Source organism: Pygocentrus nattereri, chromosome 3 (assembly GCF_015220715.1).
Source record: "Pygocentrus nattereri isolate fPygNat1 chromosome 3, fPygNat1.pri, whole genome shotgun sequence".
In the NCBI taxonomy this organism is placed as follows: domain Eukaryota; kingdom Metazoa; phylum Chordata; class Actinopteri; order Characiformes; family Serrasalmidae; genus Pygocentrus; species Pygocentrus nattereri.
In genome coordinates, this window is record NC_051213.1 from 49,670,338 (window position 1) to 49,690,726 (window position 20,389).

Below are 20,389 nucleotides of genomic sequence, written 5' to 3' on the forward strand. Positions count from 1 at the left end.
TACTACACAACTACACAAATACTACTGATACTACACAACTACCACTGATACTACACAACTACACAACTACTACTGATACTACACAACTACTACCCAACTACTACTGATACTACACAACTACACAAATACTACTGATACTACACAAATACTACTGATACTACACAACTACACAAATACTACTGATACTACACAAATACTACTGATACTACACAACTACACAAATACTACACAACTACACAAATACTACTGATACTAAAACAACTACACAAATACTACACAACTACACAAATACTACAGATACTACACAAATACTACTGATACTACACAACTACACAAATACTACTGATGAGTAATTCATAACTTTTCTGAAGCTGCCGGATCAAAACCACTTGAATTTGGTGTAAAAACCCAGTTAGGTGTCCAATGTTTTGACCGTAACATCAATTAATAAATATGAGCGTTTTCACTTAAGAGTGAAGAAGTAGCTGTGAGTCAGTGATGTCATAATAATAAAAGTGATAACGATGATAGTATTAATAATAATAATAATAGTAAACAAAGGTGTGTGTCTAGCTTTAAAGACTGTTTGCTTGTTTAAATCACAATTACACAGATTTGTATTTATTATTATTATTATTATTATTATTATTGTGGTATCCACAGCTGGATTTTCTTCAGTGTCCACACTCCACTAACTGAGCTCTGTACCCAAAAGATCACCAGAAAAGCAGCTATTTCCCAGCTCAGCTGACTAACTCGGCTAGATGGTTAGTACCCAATGAGCCAGTCAGTCCATAATCCCAAATCTTCCACTCATCCCAGTGTTCTCATCCTACTGAACCTTCTTTGGTTTGCGAGCCAGGCTTGTTCAAACAAGCTGCTGTTCTACCAGTTCCTCGCTCTGAAGACGTCCACGCAGCGCCTGACCGTCTCTGTGGTTTGCTTGGTGGTCTTCAGGCGCTTAGAGTTGGATCGTGATCAGACGGGTGCGGTGAGGATCCACTCAGCCAGCAGCTAGAGCAGCCCACCAGGAGTTCTCCCAGTATTCCCAAAGTCCAGTCCATCCCTGAACACTCCCACAGGCCCTCACACAGTCCCAGCGCTGGGGCGCAGCAGCCGGTCTGCGGCCTTCTCTCTCCGTAAAGCCCCGTCTTCAGATGATGAAGCTCTCGGCTGAAGTTTCCCTGCGACTGCGCAGGAACGCACGTCTCCAGCATTCGGTTTGTTTTTGTCCTCCACGCATTTGGTCCATGACTGCCTTGCCAGCGCAGACGGCCGTCGCCTCTAAAGTGAGAGAAGACAAGAGAGTGAGCACGATGTCAGAGCAGCTGGTGTTGAGATGAAATGGTGAGCGTTATGATCTGAGCGGTTCTCCGCATGGATACCAGAGGCTTTAGTCCTCCGTTTTTTATCATTTCTGCTTCTCTGTTCTAGGCTTATTTTCACTCTGTTGGGCTGGCTAAGCTCCGGAACTGCTCCACTCCTCTTACTCCGGAGTCTAAGAACAGAACGGGACAGAACTTCAGCTCCTCGGTTCTTCCCTTCACTTTCACATGAATTCAGGTCAAATGACAGTTCGTGGTTCGATCTGGCTCTGCTGAAAGGCGAAACAGGCCTCGCTGCAGATGAATAAAGGGCGCTTGAGCTCGAGCGCCGGCTAGATGTTTATTCCAGATATGTGGGATTAAAGTGCTGGATAGGAATGTGAAGATTTACTGAATTACAGTAATGCAAACGCACACCGAACGAACACGGCACAGACATGTAAAACACAAATTAATACGCCGGGTGGAACCGAAAGGCAGGTTTATAGGTGCGGATATACTGGGTTTGTACAGCTGTGTGCAAAACAAATTGGGAAAAAGATGAAATACAAAGGGTGCCATTATTTTTGCACAGGCCACATTTTATGTTTGATCTGTGCCCCCAGTTTGTTAAATGTATCAAATAAACAATAACGGAGCAGTAAAATGTACAGAAGTGTGTAGAAAGCAATTCCGGAATTCCAAATTTTAACCACGAGCAGCCGGATTTTTCCATACAACTAAACGGAATTGAAGTAATTGAGTAATTGAAGTAATTGAGTGGTAATTGAGGTAAGCACATACACATTGAACACTGAAGTGTGGCATATAAGTATGTGGAAAAAATGTGCAAAAAATATGGTTTTAGATGGTCAGATATTCTATGGAACGAAGAACGCGGAACGAAGAGGTCAGGAACACGTTAAGGGTCATAAAATATGACCACAGTTACCAGTGAAATTTCGTTTTATCTTTAAGTCGGGGAGATGAATTCCCATCCCCTTTAAACATGCTCACGTACTGACCGCAACAGAGGGCTACTGCTCTGAAGCAGAGGTAGAAATAAGAAGCCTGGCAGTCCAGTTTTGTCCAGCCAGTCATGTCCAGATATCCGTATAAGAAACAGCTGATCTGACTGGTGACCGTGTTAAGGTTCCTGTTTGGTTCTTGCCATTGACTTGCAGTTTTTACAAAACGTTTCTTTGAAGAACCTTCAACGGCACCATTAGTCTTTCATCGTAAGGAGGCGTACCGCATGTGCGCACATCATTTACGAGCATAAAGCGAAGCTAGAACCTAAAGCCTGGACATCTGGTCACCGTCTAAAGGCCATGGCATGCTGACCCACCGTTCTCAAACAAACACCATTACTATTATTGGCTTCAAATGGTTCCAGGGTAAGAACACATGAATGACCCAGTGTTAACGGAGAACATTCTAGAACAGTTTGAATGAGAGTGGGGGGGGGCATTCTAGAACAGTGTGATTGGAGAAGAACATTCCAAACACTGGTAATAAAAGATCACACACAAAGGGACACAAAGGTACCACACACCAATCCAACATTCTAGGTGGTCTCAGAATGTTCTCCTACACTGTTCTAGAACGTTCCCCTCCATTCTCACAACCGGTTTATCGTGCCTTCTTTTGGAACAGAATACATTCAGAGCACATGGACCCAACGTTCTCCTAAAAGCTCCAAGGTTAAAACGTTTGGGCTGATGTTCTGTACCTGTGTTGTTGGAGTCCATAGAGTGTTCTTCTCTGTTCACATTGTTCTAGAGTGTTATATTTATACATACACTAGAGTTCTTATTCTGGAACAGTAGACAGGCCTGAGCAAATCCTACCAAAACATTTCCAACAAACACCAACAAACTCCAGGGTTCTAGACATTTCTCATCCAGTCACAGTGTTCTAGAATGTTCTTCCCAATTCTCACTGGTTCATTTGGTTTATTGGTTTGCAACCTAGAACACTATGAAGTCGAGAGCATACTGACCCAATTATGTCCAAGAAACACCAACAAGCTCTGACATTGGGTTGGTGTTCTGGACCTTTGTGTGATTTCGGGGGGTTTCTAGAATGTTCTCCTCCATTCACAGTGTTCTAGGATGTTCTTCCCAATTCACATTAGCTCATTGTTGATTTATCCCTTCACATATTGGAACAGTACAGAGTCCAGAGCGCACTGACCCAGGGTTTTCCGAGAAACAAACAACCCTTGGTTGGTGTTCTAGATCTCTGTGTGCCTGTTGAGAAGGTTCTCCTCTATTCACACTGGGTTCACTTGGCTCATACTCACTAGTTCTGGAACCGTTCCCTGGGTTTGGTGGAGAGCGTTTAATCTTAGCAAAAAACGCATTTTGGTGCTGGACGGAACCATGTTTTAAAAAGGTTCCCATTTCTAGAGCTGTCGAACCACAATACCGCTAAAATTTTCTGCTCCCTTTAGAGAGAAGGTTCCTCAAGGGTTCTTCAGTAAAAGCAGCGCTTGCACTTGGAACGATGGCTTCTATATGCTCAAACGGTTCGTCGGATCGAGGGAGAAAGTGTCATGCACGGTTCTAAACAGCACCAGAAGAGGGTTCTGCAGTCAGCGGGACGTCAAGCTCGTGACGACAGAAGAACTCTTTTTGGTGCTACGCAGAACTACAACACGTCCTCCATCGATCTGAGCACGCAAGGAACCGCTCAGGCAAGCCGACGGTTCCTTCGTGGTTCTAGATAAAACTAAAGACAACTCGAGCAGGCGGTTTGAGGCTGAGAGGGAGGATGAGAACCGTACCCTTCCTCTCCCTCCGTCTCTCTCTCTCACTCCTCCGTCAGTGCGAGGCGGACATGGACCACGCGCCCTCCATCCTCCACACGGAGAAGGCGTAGCTGAGGCGCTCGTGCGCCACGTAGCTGCAGCTCGCGGCTTTGGAGTCCAGCTCGTCGCTCTGCAGCACCTGGTAGAGGAAGTCGATGTAGCGCGCGGCCAGTTTGAGGGTCTGGATCTTGCTGAGCTTGTCGGACGGTAAGGTGGGGATGATCTTGCGCAGCGCCGCGAACGCCTCGTTCAGGGACTGCGTGCGCTGGCGCTCGCGCACGTTCGCCATAACGCGCTGCGTCTGCAGCTCCTCGAGGGACGGAGGGCTTCCTTCTCCTCCTCCTCCTCCTCCTCCTCCTTCTCCCGGGCTCGCCTTCTTGCCCCTCGCGCTCGGGCTGTCGGACTCCTCGCCGCTCGTGCGGCTCCAACGCCTCTTCCTCGCGCTCCTCTTCCGCTTGGCCGGCCGCTCGTGCTGCTCTCCGTCGCTGAAGCTCAGGCTGTCCGGTGGAGAGGCTCCGGGAGAGCACGAGTCCTCCTCGGGCATCTCTCGCTCAGAGGAAGCGCAGGAGAAAAACAAACAAACAAACAAACAAACAAACAAAAACGAGTAAAACGAGCAACTGAATTCAAAAGAGAAGTAAACACAGACTCAGGCGTGACTCCCTCACTTTGTTTGACCGCTGCCAAAAAGTTGGAGAACTCTTATAGCGGCTGAGGAGCGCGAGGCGATTGGCTGAGAAAGTGAGGAGGAGGGAGAGGAGGAGGAAGGGCGGAGGAGCGTTAAAGTCTTCCCCAGAACTCCTCCCTGACATTCACAAACTTTCATTTGAAAGTTTAGAATCACTGTTAAAAAAATACAGAATAACTGCTCAGAAGTTTAGAATCACTGTTACAAAGTTTAGAATCACTGTTAAAAAGTTTAGAATCACTGTTTAAAAAGTTTAGAATCACTTTAAAAGTTTAGAATCACTGTTAAAAAGTTTAGAATCACTGTTTAAAAGTTTGGATTCACTGTTAAAAAGTTTAGAATCACTGTTTAAAAGTTTAGATTCACTGTTTAAAAGTTTAGAATCACTGTTTAAAAGTTTAGAATCACTGTTAAAAAGTTTGGATTCACTGTTTAAAAGTTTGGATTCACTGTTAAAAAGTTTAGAATCACCTTTTGAAAGTTTAGAATCACTGTTAAAAAGTTTAGATTCACTGTTAAAAAGTTTAGATTCACTGTTTAAAAGTTTAGAATCACTGTTTAAAAGTTTAGATTCACTGTTTAAAAGTTTAGAATCACTGTTTAAAAGTTTAGAATCACTGTTTAAAAGTTTGGATTCACTGTTTAAAAGTTTAGATTCACTATTTGAAAGTTTAGATTCACTATTTGAAAGTTTAGATTCACTGTTAAAAAGTTTAGAATTACTGGTAAAAAGTTTAAAACCACTGTGCAAAAATATAGAATCACTGTTGTTATTAAGTTTGAAGCAATGTACAATATTGTAGAATCAATGTGTCCAACTGTAGAGTCACTGTTCCAAATATGTAGCAGCATTGTTCAAAAGTTTGAAAAAATGATAGAATCACTGTCCACAGAGACGAACAGAGCTGGAGAAGATTCCAAACCGAGGGAGAAAAATATGGAATATACTCTCTCTTAATCCTAATCTGTGTTCTTATACATTTATGAGCTCTAACTAAATGTATTCCTAGATGAGTCCAATCTAAAGATGCTGTAACAAGATTAAAGTCTATGAAGTGAATAGTTTCTCCACTAGGGGTCACGATTTCCCCCCATCATTCTTTTCTTCTTCTGTATAGACTGATGAAGAGTCTCCATCAGTCTCGGCTCACGCTAAGGCAAGTTATTTATACAGCACCTTTCTGGTGCTGGTGTAGGACAGTAGATATTAACTCTATGTGTATAGATGGATCAGTGTTGCCTCGAGGGTCCCCAAGGAAACCAATAGCGGTGTTTTACTTTGTCATATGACTTTCTGGAAGGCATGTTGAATCTCTTTTCCGTGGCCTGTCACATCACGTTGGCCTGAAAATGTGTATTTCTGTCATTTTGCAATCTGGAAAAAGTTGGATTCACAAAAATATGTGAGAAATCGTTATTTTTAGATGTTTAATGTACTTTATGTGATAATTAAATAATGGAAAATTGTTAAAATACAAATGTTGCTGTGAAGAATTCCCAACATTTAGGTTTAGATACTGTTTAAAAAGATTACTGTCCTCATAATTTTTGTTTTGCCTCTACAATTTAGCCTCGATATACGTGGTAACATTAGTTTTAATGGAGCTCAGACTATTTCACTGCATACTTCATTATAATATTCAGACAAACATAGGAAAATAGTTCATTTCAATTTCAAATGGCCTGAATTTTAATCTGGTGAGGAGGCTGAATATTTTCATTGAGTATTGTAATATATATAATAATATAATCTTCTTCTTTCGGCTGCTCCCTTTAGGGGTTGCCACAGCGGATCATCTGCCTCCATCTCGCCCTATCCACTGCCTCCTCTACTTTCACACCAACCATCTCCATGTCCACCTTCACTACATCCATAAACCTTCTCTGAGGTCTACCTCTTCTCCTTCTACCCGGCAGCTCCATCTCCAACATTCTTTGACCAATATATCCACTATTCCTCCTCAACACATGTCCAAACCATCTCAACCTGGCCTCTCTGGCTTTATCTCCAAACTGCTCCACCTTCACCGTCCCTCTGATCTGCTCATTTCTAATCTTGTCCATCCTGGTCACTCCCAACGAAAATCTCAGCATCTTCATCTCCGCCACCTCCAGCTCAGCCTCCTGTCTTTTAGACAGAGCCACAGTCTCCAAACCGTCCATCATAGCAGGACGCACTGCTGTCTTGTAGAACTTCCCTTTCACTCTTGCTGCTATCCTTCTGACACACATCAGCCCTGACACCCGTCTCCACCCACTCCATCCTGCCTGCACCCTCTTCTTCACCTCTTTTCTACACTGTCGTTTGCTGTGGATGGTTGACCCAAGATATTTGAAGTCATCCACCTTTACGACCTCTACTCCTTGCATCTTCACCTTTCCACCTGCCTCCCTCTCATTCACACACATGTATTGTGAAGTGAAGTGTACCCTTTAAAAATCATTTCTTGAATATTTTGAACATTTCTTTATGTTTACTCTACTGTTTACTATATGTTTAGTCTATTTTATCACACTTTTTTTTTTTACCAAATACCATAATAACGCGTAGAGGGCTCAAAACATGATTAACAACAACAGATTTACATTTTTTTAGAAGGCTTGTGCCATTAAGCCATTGTAGAGCAGTAATAACACCTTAAAATCTATCTATCTATCTGTCCGTCCGTCCATCCGTCCGTCCATCTATCTATCTATCTATCTATCTATCTATCTATCTATCTATCTATCTATCTATCTATCTATCTATCTATTTGTCTATCTGTCTATCTGTCTGTCTATCTCTGTACCTATCTATCTATCTATCTGTCTGTCTGTCTGTCTGTCTGTCTATCTATCTATCTATCTATCTATCTATCTATCTATCTATCTATCTATCTATCTGTCTGTCTGTCTGTCTGTCTGTCTGTCTGTCTATCTATCTATCTATCTATCTATCTATCTATCTATCTATCTATCTATCTATCTATCTATCTATCTATCTATCTATCTATCATCCTTCTTTACAGTAAAATAAAGCTCTGCTGATTGTTCAACACAGTTTAACAATAAATGGTCTTAAACTCTGGAGTTGATATAAAAATTCACCCTTGATGTTTCCTGATACGTTTAACCTGCAACGAGAAACTGACAAACACTAAAAAGTCACAAAGCTGAAGTCGCTGTTCGTTACAACTTTCGACCAGGAAGCTGGCGAATGAGAAGCGACTTCAGCCTCATGAAAAAAATCTAACTTTGAGAGACGTTTTACAAGAAGCTGTTCTATTTGTGGAAACATTTCCCGCCAGAGATGCGAGAAAACGGACCGTACCTGAGCTGAAGCTTAAAACAGAGCCAAGTAAGTCTGCTTGTGACTCTCAAGGTGGTTGGATTTTTTTGTTGAAAGGACAAAATGGCTTTTCTTGACGTTTGGGTTGTGACCCCTTACCTGAACTTACTTGGACGTATGTGTGACATTACTTGAAGGGGAACCCTTTCCTGCTCATAGCCTCACAAGGTGATGATGGTGGACCACAACACAAGAACTCTGGCAGCTGCATTCTGAATCAGCTGAAGCTGTTGACTTGTCTTTATTGGGGATTCCAGTTGGGAGACCATTACAGTGATCAATCCTGCAGGTCTGCTTTAGTGAAAACATCTCTAACCTTGTCATCAGCTGATACAACGCTGACTAATTTGACTGCTAAAACTGAGAGCAGAGTCCATTACAACACCAAGCTTACTCACTAGTTCTCTAGATTTTTGGGCTCTCAGGTCTAGATAGGCATCTAATATGTGCCTTTGCTATTCCCAAACAACCTAATCTCTGTTTTATCTTCATTAAAGTGCAGAAAGTTTCGTCCCACCCAACATGAGTCGGGGGGACCGTAGTTGTTTAAGCACTTCATTCATAAAGATCATACGTGTGCAGATTTACAGGCTCTGTGGATAAAATCTATATGCTAAACAGTTCACATCACACCAGATCGCTTTCCCCGTCCACATGAACAAGAGGTTTTTGACTCCAGCTAAGGTTGCGATGATGATTCATTCAGTGACTCAAGAGTCAGGAGAAGTTCAGGAGCCAAATATTTCACAGCCGCTCCCTCAGCTCCACTGAGCAGCCAGATCTACTGCAAGGCTGGAGCCAGAGCCTATCAATGAGGGCTCCAGGACTTGCTTTATTATGTATCAGCTGAGCTGTGGAAAGAATTGCTTCTCTGCTCAGCAGCTCACATATTGAATGGAAAAATAACAGGGCATTTCGGTAGATTTCTGGGACTGTGCATTTCGGTCCACTGATAATCACATTATTCCCTCACAGGACCGTCCAAACCCCACCCAGCACCAAGACCACCAATTTGTGAGCTGTTCAAACAAACTCTTGGAGAGTAAGGCTAATCAACTGCTACCTCCAGGGAAAGGCAGAAGCTCAACAAGATGACATTCCATTACTGTAAGAACACTTCCTTTTCCAAAAACCCTCCCGACATCATCTTATAGGCTGGATAGGTGGCTTCTGTCCAGATGCTGCTGTCATCAGTTTCCTGTGCAAAAGTCAGAGACCACCCTTCATTATTCAAAACCAGTCAAAACCACTATTAAGTACAAGTTATTGTTCAGGACGTACTTCTAGGACGATTAAATACAAAATGAAGTCTACAGAGAAAATGATGCTCCTAACAATCACCTGGAAGAGCTGGTCGACCCCAAAACTGCCCCCATCAGATAAACAGCGCTTGAAGCTTTGATCTCTGAGAGAGAGGAGAAGATCACGCTGCTTCAGATCTGAAAACACCCAAAGGTGTTTCTGTCCATCCTTCCACTGTGAGAAGACCACTCAGCGCTGTGGGTCTGAAAGGACGTGTAGCTGATCAAGAAGAACCTCACTGAGAAAAGGAGACGGACACCTCAAACAAAGAAGCTGGACGATGGACTGACCGCCCCAGAGTCCAGACCTCAACACCACCGAATGGGTTTGGGTTACTGAAATGACGCATTTGCTTGTGTTCTCTGTGGCTGATACCCTAACACTCAAAAGTTTGTGCTCATTTCATTCATATAAAACCAAATTCTTTGAAGATACGTCTTTAACATGATTCTACGATGAAGAAGTGTCAAACGGTTGGAAGCTGGAGAGATGAAGACTTTTTGGATGATTAATGAAGCTGTGAGTGATTATCTGAAATCTGTACAGCACTGAGAATGAACCTACGACGAATCTGACATCCACAAAGCCTCATATATGAAGAACAACAACCAAGTCGCGCTAATTAAACAGTGGGTTTTAGTATCTCAATGGAACAAATTCCAATAAACAGAAAATTGTGGCTCATTATTTAATAGCACTTCCATTGCTTTACCATTTTATGTTGTCTCAGAACAAATATTAAAGAAAAAATTTAGTAAAAGAAAAGAGTTTTGTTTTTGTGTGGAGACATTGGCTGTTGAATTCCCAGCCAATGGTGATGCACTAATGCACTTAAGACAGAAAGACAGAAGGTACAACCCCATTTCCAAAAAAGTTGGGATGCTGTGCAAAATGTAAACAAAAACAAAATGTAATTATGTGAAAATCATTTAAACCTTATATTTCACTGAAAGTGGTGCAAAGACCCATGACTGGTACTGAACCCATGACTAGTGTACTGAACCCATGACTAGTGTACTGAACCCATGACTAGAGTACTGAACTCATGACTAGTGTACTGAACCCATGACTAGTGTACTGAACCCATGACTAGTGTACTGAACTCATGACTAGTGTACTGAACCCATGACTAGTGTACTGAACTCATGACTAGAGTACTGAACCCATGACTAGTGTACTGAACTCATGACTAGAGTACTGAACCCATGACTAGTGTACTGAACTCATGACTAGAGTACTGAACCCATGACTAGTGTACTGAACCTGTGACTAGTGTACTGAACCCAAGACTAGTGTACTGAACTCATGACTAGTGTACTGAACCCATGACTAGTGTACTGAACTCATGACTAGAGTACTGAACCCATGACTAGTGTACTGAACTCATGACTAGAGTACTGAACCCATGACTAGTGTACTGAACTCATGACTAGTGTACTGAACCCATGACTAGTGTACTGAACTCATGACTAGTGTACTGAACCCATGACTAGTGTACTGAACTCATGACTAGAGTACTGAAATCATGACTGGTGTGCTGAACTTATGACTAGTGTACTGAAATCATGACTAGTGTACTGAACTCATGACTAGAGTACTGAACCCATGACTAGTGTACTGAAATCATGACTAGTGTACTGAACTCATGACTAGTGTACTGAACTCATGATTAGAGTACTGAACCCATGACTAGTGTACTGAACTCATGACTAGTGTACTGAACTCATGACTAGAGTACTGAACCCATGACGAGTGTACTGAACTCATGACTAGTGTACTGAACCCATACCTAGTGTACTGAACTCATGACTAGTGTACTGAACCCATACCTAGTGTACTGAACCCATGACGAGTGTACTGAACTCATGACTAGTGTACTGAACCCATGACTAGTGTACTGAACTCATGACTAGAGTACTGAAATCATGACTAGTGTACTGAACTCATGACTAGTGTACTGAACCCATGACTAGTGTACTGAACTCATGACTAGAGTACTGAACCCATGACTAGTGTACTGAACTCATGACTAGAGTACTGAACCCATGACTAGTGTACTGAACTCATGACTAGTGTACTGAACCCATGACTAGTGTACTGAACTCATGACTAGAGTACTGAAACCATGACTAGTGTACTGAACGTATGACTAGTGTACTGAACTCATGACTAGTGTACTGAACTCATGACTAGAGTACTGAACCCATGACCAGTGTACTGAACTCATGACCAGTGTACTGAACTCATGACTAGAGTACTGAACCCATGACTAATGTACTGAACCCATGACTAGTGTACTGAACTCATGACTAGTGTACTGAACCCATGGCTAGTGTACTGAACTCATGACTAGAGTACTGAACTCATGACTAGTGTACTGAACTCATGACTAGAGTACTGAACCCATGACTAGTGTACTGAACTCATGACCAGTGTACTGAACTCATGACTAGAGTACTGAACCCATGACTAATGTACTGAACCCATGACTAGTGTACTGAACTCATGACTAGTGTACTGAACTCATGACTAGAGTGCTGAAATCATGACTAGTGGTACTGAACTGAACCCATTGCCTGTTTTTGTAATTGGCTGTTCTTAGATTGCGAAATTTTGTAAATTTTTTGGGACACCCTGCATTTAGTTGTTAAATTGTACATAAAGTCCATTTTGGTTGGAAACTAAATAAATCAAGGGTGGTCTCAGGGCTCTAATGGACCACACTCACGAGGTCTAGACTGAGCCACTTATCTTCAGGGATGTGACGTCACTGACCAGCCGCAGTACAGACCTTATATCTGTACTGATAAAGACTGTCTGGCAAAAGAGGAAGAGCGGACAATGCTGTGGATTAGTTGAGTGAGTTGGACTGAACTGGAAATAAAGACGCCTCAGACCTTTCTGGTTCGAGAACAGAAATGTTTAAGGTGGCACGGCTTCATTTGGCTCATCAGGCCTTGTTTTATCTTACTAATGTCATCAAGAAAGGAAGGTGTTTTATCAGTAGAGCTGAAGTTCTCTCAAAGTGGTCCACACGAAGGAAAGGCTAGAGTGGTGATTTTAATGGAAGTCAATGGAACCAGACGTCTTTCCAAGTCATTTTAGGCCCTTGCTTTTGGTCCATTCATCATGAAATGGTGAGGGTAACAGGCATTTTTTAAAATTGTGTCAAAAATTGAAAAATAGAGATACAAGGTTTTGTTCTGGCAGCAGCGATAAATATCAATACCACTTAATTGTCGTTAAAATAGAATTTAACTGTAAATTTCTGCATAATTCAGTGTGTGAGATGCAGAGAAGTTTGGCGTGAAATGGCTCAGAACTCTTGAAGAACCATCTCTTTTAAGGGATTAGATTATTATAATCTATTCTAATAATATTTTATTATTTTTTATTATTTAATTATTATAAGCGACCTTGAGTTTGTGAAAGGCGTTATATAAATGTAATTTATTATTATTATATTATTATTATTATTATTAGGCTAGCCAGCTCTGTAGTCTGATTGCCACTGATTAATTAAGCTTGTTAATATTTATTTATGTCTAATCGTATATTGCCAAAGGCTGTGTGTGCTTTTATACTATTTTCTTTGCTGCATCAAACTAATAATACATTAGTACAAGAAGTACAAGAAGTATAATCTGTAGGAATCTCCAAGAGGAGGACTGGCAAGCGTGAGGTTCTGAGGTCATTCTCTCCATTTGTCCATCTCTTCTTAAACTCTCCTCTAAAGGTTCTTCATAGAACAGGATCCTCATGTGTTTCATATCTAAACGCTGCGTTATCTTCAGCCCTACTTTCCAAACCCGCTGCAGCAGCTTCAGCAGCTGGAAACTCTCTGACGCCGTTTCACACGAGTCTCCGATGTGGACTGAATGAAGAATGAAGGGTTTCCGGCGTGACGGTCAGTCCTTAGAGATCTCCTGAGTGTCCGTCGGTCAGTTTCACACAGAATGTAGACGGACACCCGAATCCAACTGCTCCACACGGTGAGTGGCAGATGATGTGTATCTCAGCCCCTCTTCATAGGGTCATAACTCTGGACTCGAACCTCGGAGACTCGAGACTCAACTCAGACTTTTACCTCAGAGACTCGACTTGCACTCTCACCTCAGAGACTCGACTCGGACTCTCACAACAGAGACTCCAGAGTCAACTCGGACTTACAGAATGTAGACGGCCACGCAGACCCACCAGCTCCACACGATGAGAGGCAGATGACGTGTATCTCAGCCCCTCTTCATAGGCTCATAACTCTGGACTCTCACCTCAGAGACTCGACTTGCACTCTCACCTCAGAGACTTGACTCGGACTCTCACAACAGAGACTCCAGAGTCAACTCGGACTTACAGAATGTAGACGGCCACACAGACCCACCAGCTCCACACGATGAGAGGCAGATGATGTGCTTCTCAGCCCCTCTTCACAGGCTCATAATTCCGGATGTGAGTGTCGTATGATCTCGTGATGAGATGGAATGGAATCTGCAGATTCAGGAAGGGTTTGAACTGGATTTCTGAGCTGGATCATCACAAAGATCCCAACACACAGAGGGTTAATATGCAATGTTTAGATTAACATACTATTATACTATTCTGCCTGAGCTGCCTTTTAAATGAGCCACAGCCAATCAGAGCAGAGCTCGTTTACATACAACAATCCTAAAGGTAACACAAACGGCCTAGTTGACTCAAAAGGATAAAGAGAGGCTGGAAAATGATCACGTAGGAATGAATGGTCACAGCTTCGGATACATACCTACACAAAGCCATGAATGGACGCCAGAGAAAAAATAAAATACAAGGAAAATGTAGGATATGGGCCCTTTAATTATATAGCACTAGACTCCCAGCATGTATGCAAGTGTGTGTGCGTATGCGTGTGTTGTCAGTTGGGGTCACTAAAAGTGCTGCAGCTGTGTGCAGATGAATGCGGGACTGGGGAAGGGGGTGTGACAGGCAGGGGAGGGGCCGCTCGTCCCAGGCCAAAAACAACAAGCGCAGGACGGATTCTCCTGCTGAACTTCAGCCACGGTGTCCACCCACAAATACTCCTAACACTGAGCCTGCAGCTGGGAGAGAGAGAGAGAGAGAGAGTGAGAGAGAGACCGAACAACGGTCATCTGAATCCTCTGACTTTGTCAGCTTTAAGGCGATGGATCGGCCAAAAATGAAGCGTGCATGTTTTCCCCACTTAAATGTAATCAATCAGTCAAGACATGCTTCTTTACTCTTTTTTGTGCTTGTGCTTTGTGCAGTGCTGTGCAAACATAATAGACATTAATTTATTTTCATTTACACTCAAAATGACTGGTAAGCACAAGCTATTCATTTTTCAGCATCAGAAAACATTTAACAGAAATTTAAAGAACAACTAAATCTGATCTCAGCTGTCTGAGTGTCGGTGTGCAACTCTTCACCTTCATTCCAGCTCCCACTCTTTTCAGGAGACTCACTTTCAGCTCCTCAAAGAATCTGCAGACACGCCTCCAAAATCTCGAGTCATGGTCTCTGACTTTCTGTTAGAAATGAAGGTTCTGTTCAGGTGCATTTCTCGTTCATCAAGGTACAAACAGTTTAAATGTTCCCTCAGAGGTCCTACAGTGGGTTTAAGGTCAGATTGTGAACCTCAAATCAGTTCCTCCAGGTGAAAAGTTGGTATTTGTACCTTTTCATAACCAAATGTTTTAAAACAGAGCAGTAGAGTAAAAGCCTGGAGGCGAGGCGGGGTGTGTGGAGTCAGTGCAGCTTAGAACAGATCATTTCAGTGGATTATGGTTCAGTTATGTTCCCTGACTAAAGGCACTGAGATGGAGCCTTGAAGGAACCACCCCAGAGACAAGGGGGAACTGACCAAGTGAGAATTTAGTATGTTTATTTCTGAGAGTGTAAAGCTTTTAACTGAGCCCCCAATCCATAGGCGAGAGTGGCAAGGAAAAACTCCCTAAAAGCAAGAGGAAGAAACCTTGGCAGGAACCAAGACTCAAAAGGGGAACCCATCCTCCTCTGGACCACACCGGATAGTAAACAGCGTTAGTATAAAATATCAGAATATGGAATGGGGAAAAACAGGTGGAGCAATGGTTATAATTAAATAGAGTAAGTCTGTAAAGCAGTGGCTCCACTGTCAACAAACCTGAGTGAGTGAGTGAGGCAGCAGGATGACAGCACCAACACTCCCAGTTGGTGGTCTCTATGACCACGAACCCCCAGGTTTTTAGCCTATACTTAAAAACTGAGACTGAGGCTGAGTCCTGAACATTAACAGGAAGATTATTCCAGAGCTGGGGGGCTTTGTATGAGAAGCTCTGCCCCCTGATGGAGCTTTATTAGTTCTAGGTACCAGGAGTGAGCAGCACCTTGTGATCTAAGTAGGCGTGATGGTCCATAGTGGGAGAGGAGGTCACTCAGGTACTGAGGGGCGAGTCCATTTAGAGCTTTATAGGTCAGTAATTGGATTTTATCCAATCGATGTGAAATTTAACTGGTTACCAGTGCAGGTTTGTTAAACTGGGATGATATAGTCAAACTTCTTGTGAGAACTGTAGTGTTCTGGACTAGTTGAAGCTTATTAAAGCTCTTGCTGGAACATCCAGACAGCAGGACATTACAGTAATATATACCCTACAGTATACAATAATATGTACCCTACTGCTGAGCGTAATTCTACAAGAGCTCAATCGTACAGTAATAACCTAATCAAATTATGCAGATCGAACTTAAACACATTAACACTGTTTTTTTACTACTTTAAAAGAGGTTTATTCAATTGAGCATCTTAAAGCTACTAAACACAGCTGTGTAGAACCACTTGACCGCATTTTTAATTGCAGATTTCATTTTTGAGTGATACATAAAAGCCTCAGTCCAGTTCATTCAAATTTACTCAAACAACTTTTGTGTTAAATTTGTTTATTACACATCACTCAGTCAAGTCTCTTGGAAGCCACTCGGCACAGTTCCGTAGGACCACTTAATATAACATTTTTAAGTAAATCCAACACCTGCTGGTCCCCATCCCATCCACAGTGCTCCCTGAACCTGCTCCTGATCATCACGTCCATCATAACCGGCTCCTTTCCATCAGGTCATGCGCCATCTGCCCTAAAGACCACCAGGGTCTTACCGATGGTGAACCATGACTGTTAGACCTACGCCTTCAGTTCAGGCCATAAATGTGTAAAAATGCCTAATGACATCTCTATGATAAGTATAATTGCTGCTAGCACACCTATGGGACTCTTGGAGTACATCAGTGCTAAGATAGTATTGATTTATGTGAGCACGTTTTCTCAGAACAGCGGACTGACCACCCAAGAGTCCAACATTATTGAATATGTTTGGAATTACTTGGATCCTGAGAAGTGGAAAATGCTAAAGGCTGAGCTTTGAAGGTGTGGCTGCAGATCTCTTTGAGAAACTGAAAGTGAGTCTCCTGAAAGCCTGAAAAGAACCGGAGCTGCAATAAAGGTCAAGACTGGAAGTCGTTGAGGACTTCTTATGTTTCTTTTCGAGCTTATAACAGATATTAATATGTATTTTAACTTTCAATGCAGAGCTGCTGAAGTTGATGGTGGGCTATGAGCTATTGGTGTCGTAGCTCCAGCTCAAAACCAAAGAAGCAAACTTCAACACCAAACACGTCTTGGCTGATCAAGGTAAGTTTTTTGGCCGAGCCACTGCTTTAAGTGAAGAAACACTGTAAGGAACATAATAAATTCGTTTGTGCAGGTTCTTGCGAGCAGATGATCTCCAAAAATGTGTGGGAGTGACAGCGATACATCTCGCCTTGTCTGCAGCTGTGCAATTTTTCCACCATACTTACTGTTCAGTTCACCTTCAGAGAGCATCCCAAGAGTAACTCCTGTCTGTCAGTGCACAATCACCGGCTCCACCGCTGTGTTGCTTTTGGAACAAAGCTCAGGCAGCCACAGCGCCGTTATTTATACACCGACAGAACAGCCCAGCGGAGGCTCGCGTCCACCAAGGAAACAATGGGTTTAAGACTTTATACTGAATCTCTCGTATTTCTTCATAACACCAAAAAACTAAAGTTCTTCCAGCATTGCTACTGTTTACTGATCAGACTGTAACTGTAAATGTGTTGTCCGGCCGTTTGCTTTACAAGGACAGAGTAGCAGCTCTTTGCCTCCACCAGCACTTTTGTAAATGATTTTTGGAATTACTGGACTGTGAAATGGTATGAATATCACTGGGTTGATGAGACAGGTCCAGTTTTAAAGCCTGATTGGCTGAGGCACATTCAAAGCTATTTGATATACACACACCTAGAATTGCCAGATTATGGACAGTTACACTGCTTGACCGGACTACCGAGTAGTGTTATAGTCAGGACCATTAGAGGTGAGTCAAGGCCGAGACCTGGACATACTAAGTCTGACTCAAGACTGAGACTTTGTTGTAGTTTAGTCCGAGTCAAGAGACAGATTTTGTAGTAGGCGAGTCTGACTCACGACTGAGACTTTGTAGTAATCGCCCTCCGAGTCAAGGCCGAAAATTTGTAGTAGCAGAGGCCGAGTCAGGACCAAGAGTTTGTATTAGTGGAGTCTGAGTCGAGGCTGAGACTTTGGAGTAGTCAAGCTGAGTCTGAATCTGACCCAAGACAGAAACTTTGTAGTTATGGAATTGGACTCAAGACTGAGAGGTCATGGTAGTCCAGTCTGAGTCAAGGTTGAGACATTGTAGTAGTCAAGTCCAAGTCAAGGCTGAGACTTTGTGGTAGTTGAGCCTGAGTCAAAACCAAGACTTTGTAGTAATTTGTCGAAATACACTCAAGACTGAGATTTTGTAGTAGTCGAGTCCAAGTCAGTCCTGGGACTTTGTAGTAGTCGAGTCCAAGTCAGTCCTGGGACTTTGTAGTAGTCGAGTCCAAGTCAGTCCTGGGACTTTGTAGTAGTCGAGTCCAAGTCAAGACTGAGACTTCACAGTAGTCGAATTTGACTTAAGACGGCGACTTTTTAGTAATCAAGTCTGAGTCAAGACCAAGACTTTGTACTAATCGAGTCTGAGCCAAGATTTTGTTGTAATCTAACAGGCCCAATGGGCTAAAAGACAGGTAACAGTTCACTTAGTCTGAAACAGTTTTGCTGCATTATTGCAAGTAATGTTAATATTAACTTAAATCATTTTTGAACATTTGTGCCATCATTTAATAAATGCAACAGACCCTTTGAGGCCCTGCATTACAGTGATTTTTCCTCAGGTAAGCAAGTGTTGCTTTATGCTTCAACTCTAGTTGCCTAACAACAGCCCTTACCCATGTTAAAATCACAGTAATTCATGGCCTCTTATTGATAACTGCTTTATTATTTCACAGTATATATCACTGACAGGCTTTAACAGATTGAGTAAAGGCGAGAGCCGTTAGACAGTGAGAGAGAGAGAGAGAGAGAGAGGGAGAGTGAGCCAGAGCCAGGGTCGAGAGAGGCTGACAGTGTGCTATGTGCTGAGTAAAGAGGTGCAGAGAAACCAGTGAGAACTTCACCACCCTTCCCAGCAGGCCACTGAAAGCTAAACCCCACCAGAGGCCCACCAGAGCCTCCTGAAGCCAGCCCTTTTCCACGGTTCCTGGAAACGGGACTTTGAACTTCCAGCAGCTCCATGGTGTCTCTCTCACACTGGAAGAGGACGTTTAGGAGCCCTCTGAGAGCGAAGCAGCGAGAGGAGCAAAGAATTTTATAGGCCGCTACTGCACTCCCTTAAAAATACAGGTGCAAAGAGTTCTTTAGAGGCATGTCATAGAAGACCCTTTCATTTGAAGGAAAACTTTTATAAAATGTGATAAAAGTGCTTCGCACTAAAGCAGAGGTTCCCAACCACTGGACCATTTACCTTCAAAACCCACCCACATTTAGCACAACATTTCTCATGGTGGTCCATAGAGGTTTCCGGTATGAGACCCTGCGAGACTGCATGTGACTGTGAATGATGCTATTTTTCTTGAAATGGTTCTTCAGATTGATGGAGAATGTGCTGTAGATGGTTCTGTATAGAAACCTTTTAAAAAATGGTTCTATGTAGCACCAAAAAAGTTTCTTCTACTGTTACATTGTTACTTGACATTGAGTGTGTTTACATGCTCTCAATAATCAATAATAATAAGTCAGACAGTAATCAGATAATGGAGAAACTCCAGGTCTACATGAGTCAGACAGTAATCAGATAATGGAGAAACTCCAGGTCTACATGAGTCAGACAGTAATCAGATAATGGGGAAACTCCAGGTCTACAGGAGTCAGACAGTAATCAGATAATGGGGAAACTCCAGGTCTACAGGAGTCAGACAGTAATCAGATAATGGGGAAACTCCAGGTCTACATGAGTCAGACAGTAATCAGATAATGGGGAAACTCCAGGTCTACATGAGTCAGACAGTAATCAGATAATGGGGAAACTCCAGGTCTACATGAGTCAGACAGTAATCAGATAACGGGGAAACTCCAGGTCTACAGGAGTCAGACAGTAATCAGATAATGGGAGAAACTCCAGGTCTACAGGAGTCAGACAGTAATCAGATAATGGGGAAACTCCAGGTCTACAGGAGTCAGACAGTAATCAGATACCGGGGAAACTCCAGGTCTACATGGGTCAGGCAGTAATCAGATAACGGGGAAACTCCAGGTCTACAGGAGTCAGACAGTAATCAGATAATGGGGAAACTCCAGGTCTTCAGGAGTCAGACAGTAATCAGATAACGGGGAAACTCCAGGTCTACATGAGTCAGACAGTAATCAGATAATGGGGAAACTCCAGGTCTACACGAGTCAGACAGTAATCAGATAATGGGGAAACTCCAGGTCTACATGAGTCAGACAGTAATCAGATAATGGGGAAACTCCAGGTCTACATGAGTCAGACAGTAATCAGATAATGGGGAAACTCCAGGTCTACAGGAGTCAGACAGTAATCAGATAATGGGGAAACTCCAGGTC

The 20,389-nt window shown here is 42.7% G+C and overlaps 1 protein-coding gene across 1 annotated transcript; it reads right to left on the reverse strand.

Annotated features, from left to right (window-relative positions):
• Positions 1-254: 254 nt before the first annotated feature.
• On the reverse strand, positions 255-4,773 carry twist1b (twist family bHLH transcription factor 1b). Its single transcript, XM_017682495.2, has 2 exons — positions 4,093-4,773; positions 255-1,284 (listed from the first exon to the last, which is right to left on the reverse strand). Exon 1 carries the CDS (start codon positions 4,658-4,660, stop codon positions 4,130-4,132), a length of 531 nt encoding a protein of 176 aa, XP_017537984.1. The 5' UTR covers positions 4,661-4,773; the 3' UTR covers positions 255-1,284; positions 4,093-4,129.
• Between the last annotated feature and the right edge of the window lie 15,616 nt (positions 4,774-20,389).

Bases quoted from the DNA above. Each gene is read 5' to 3' on its own strand.
- twist1b (XM_017682495.2), bottom strand. From the start codon at position 4,660: ATGCCCGAGGAGGACTCGTGCTCTCCCGGAGCCTCTCCACCGGACAGC.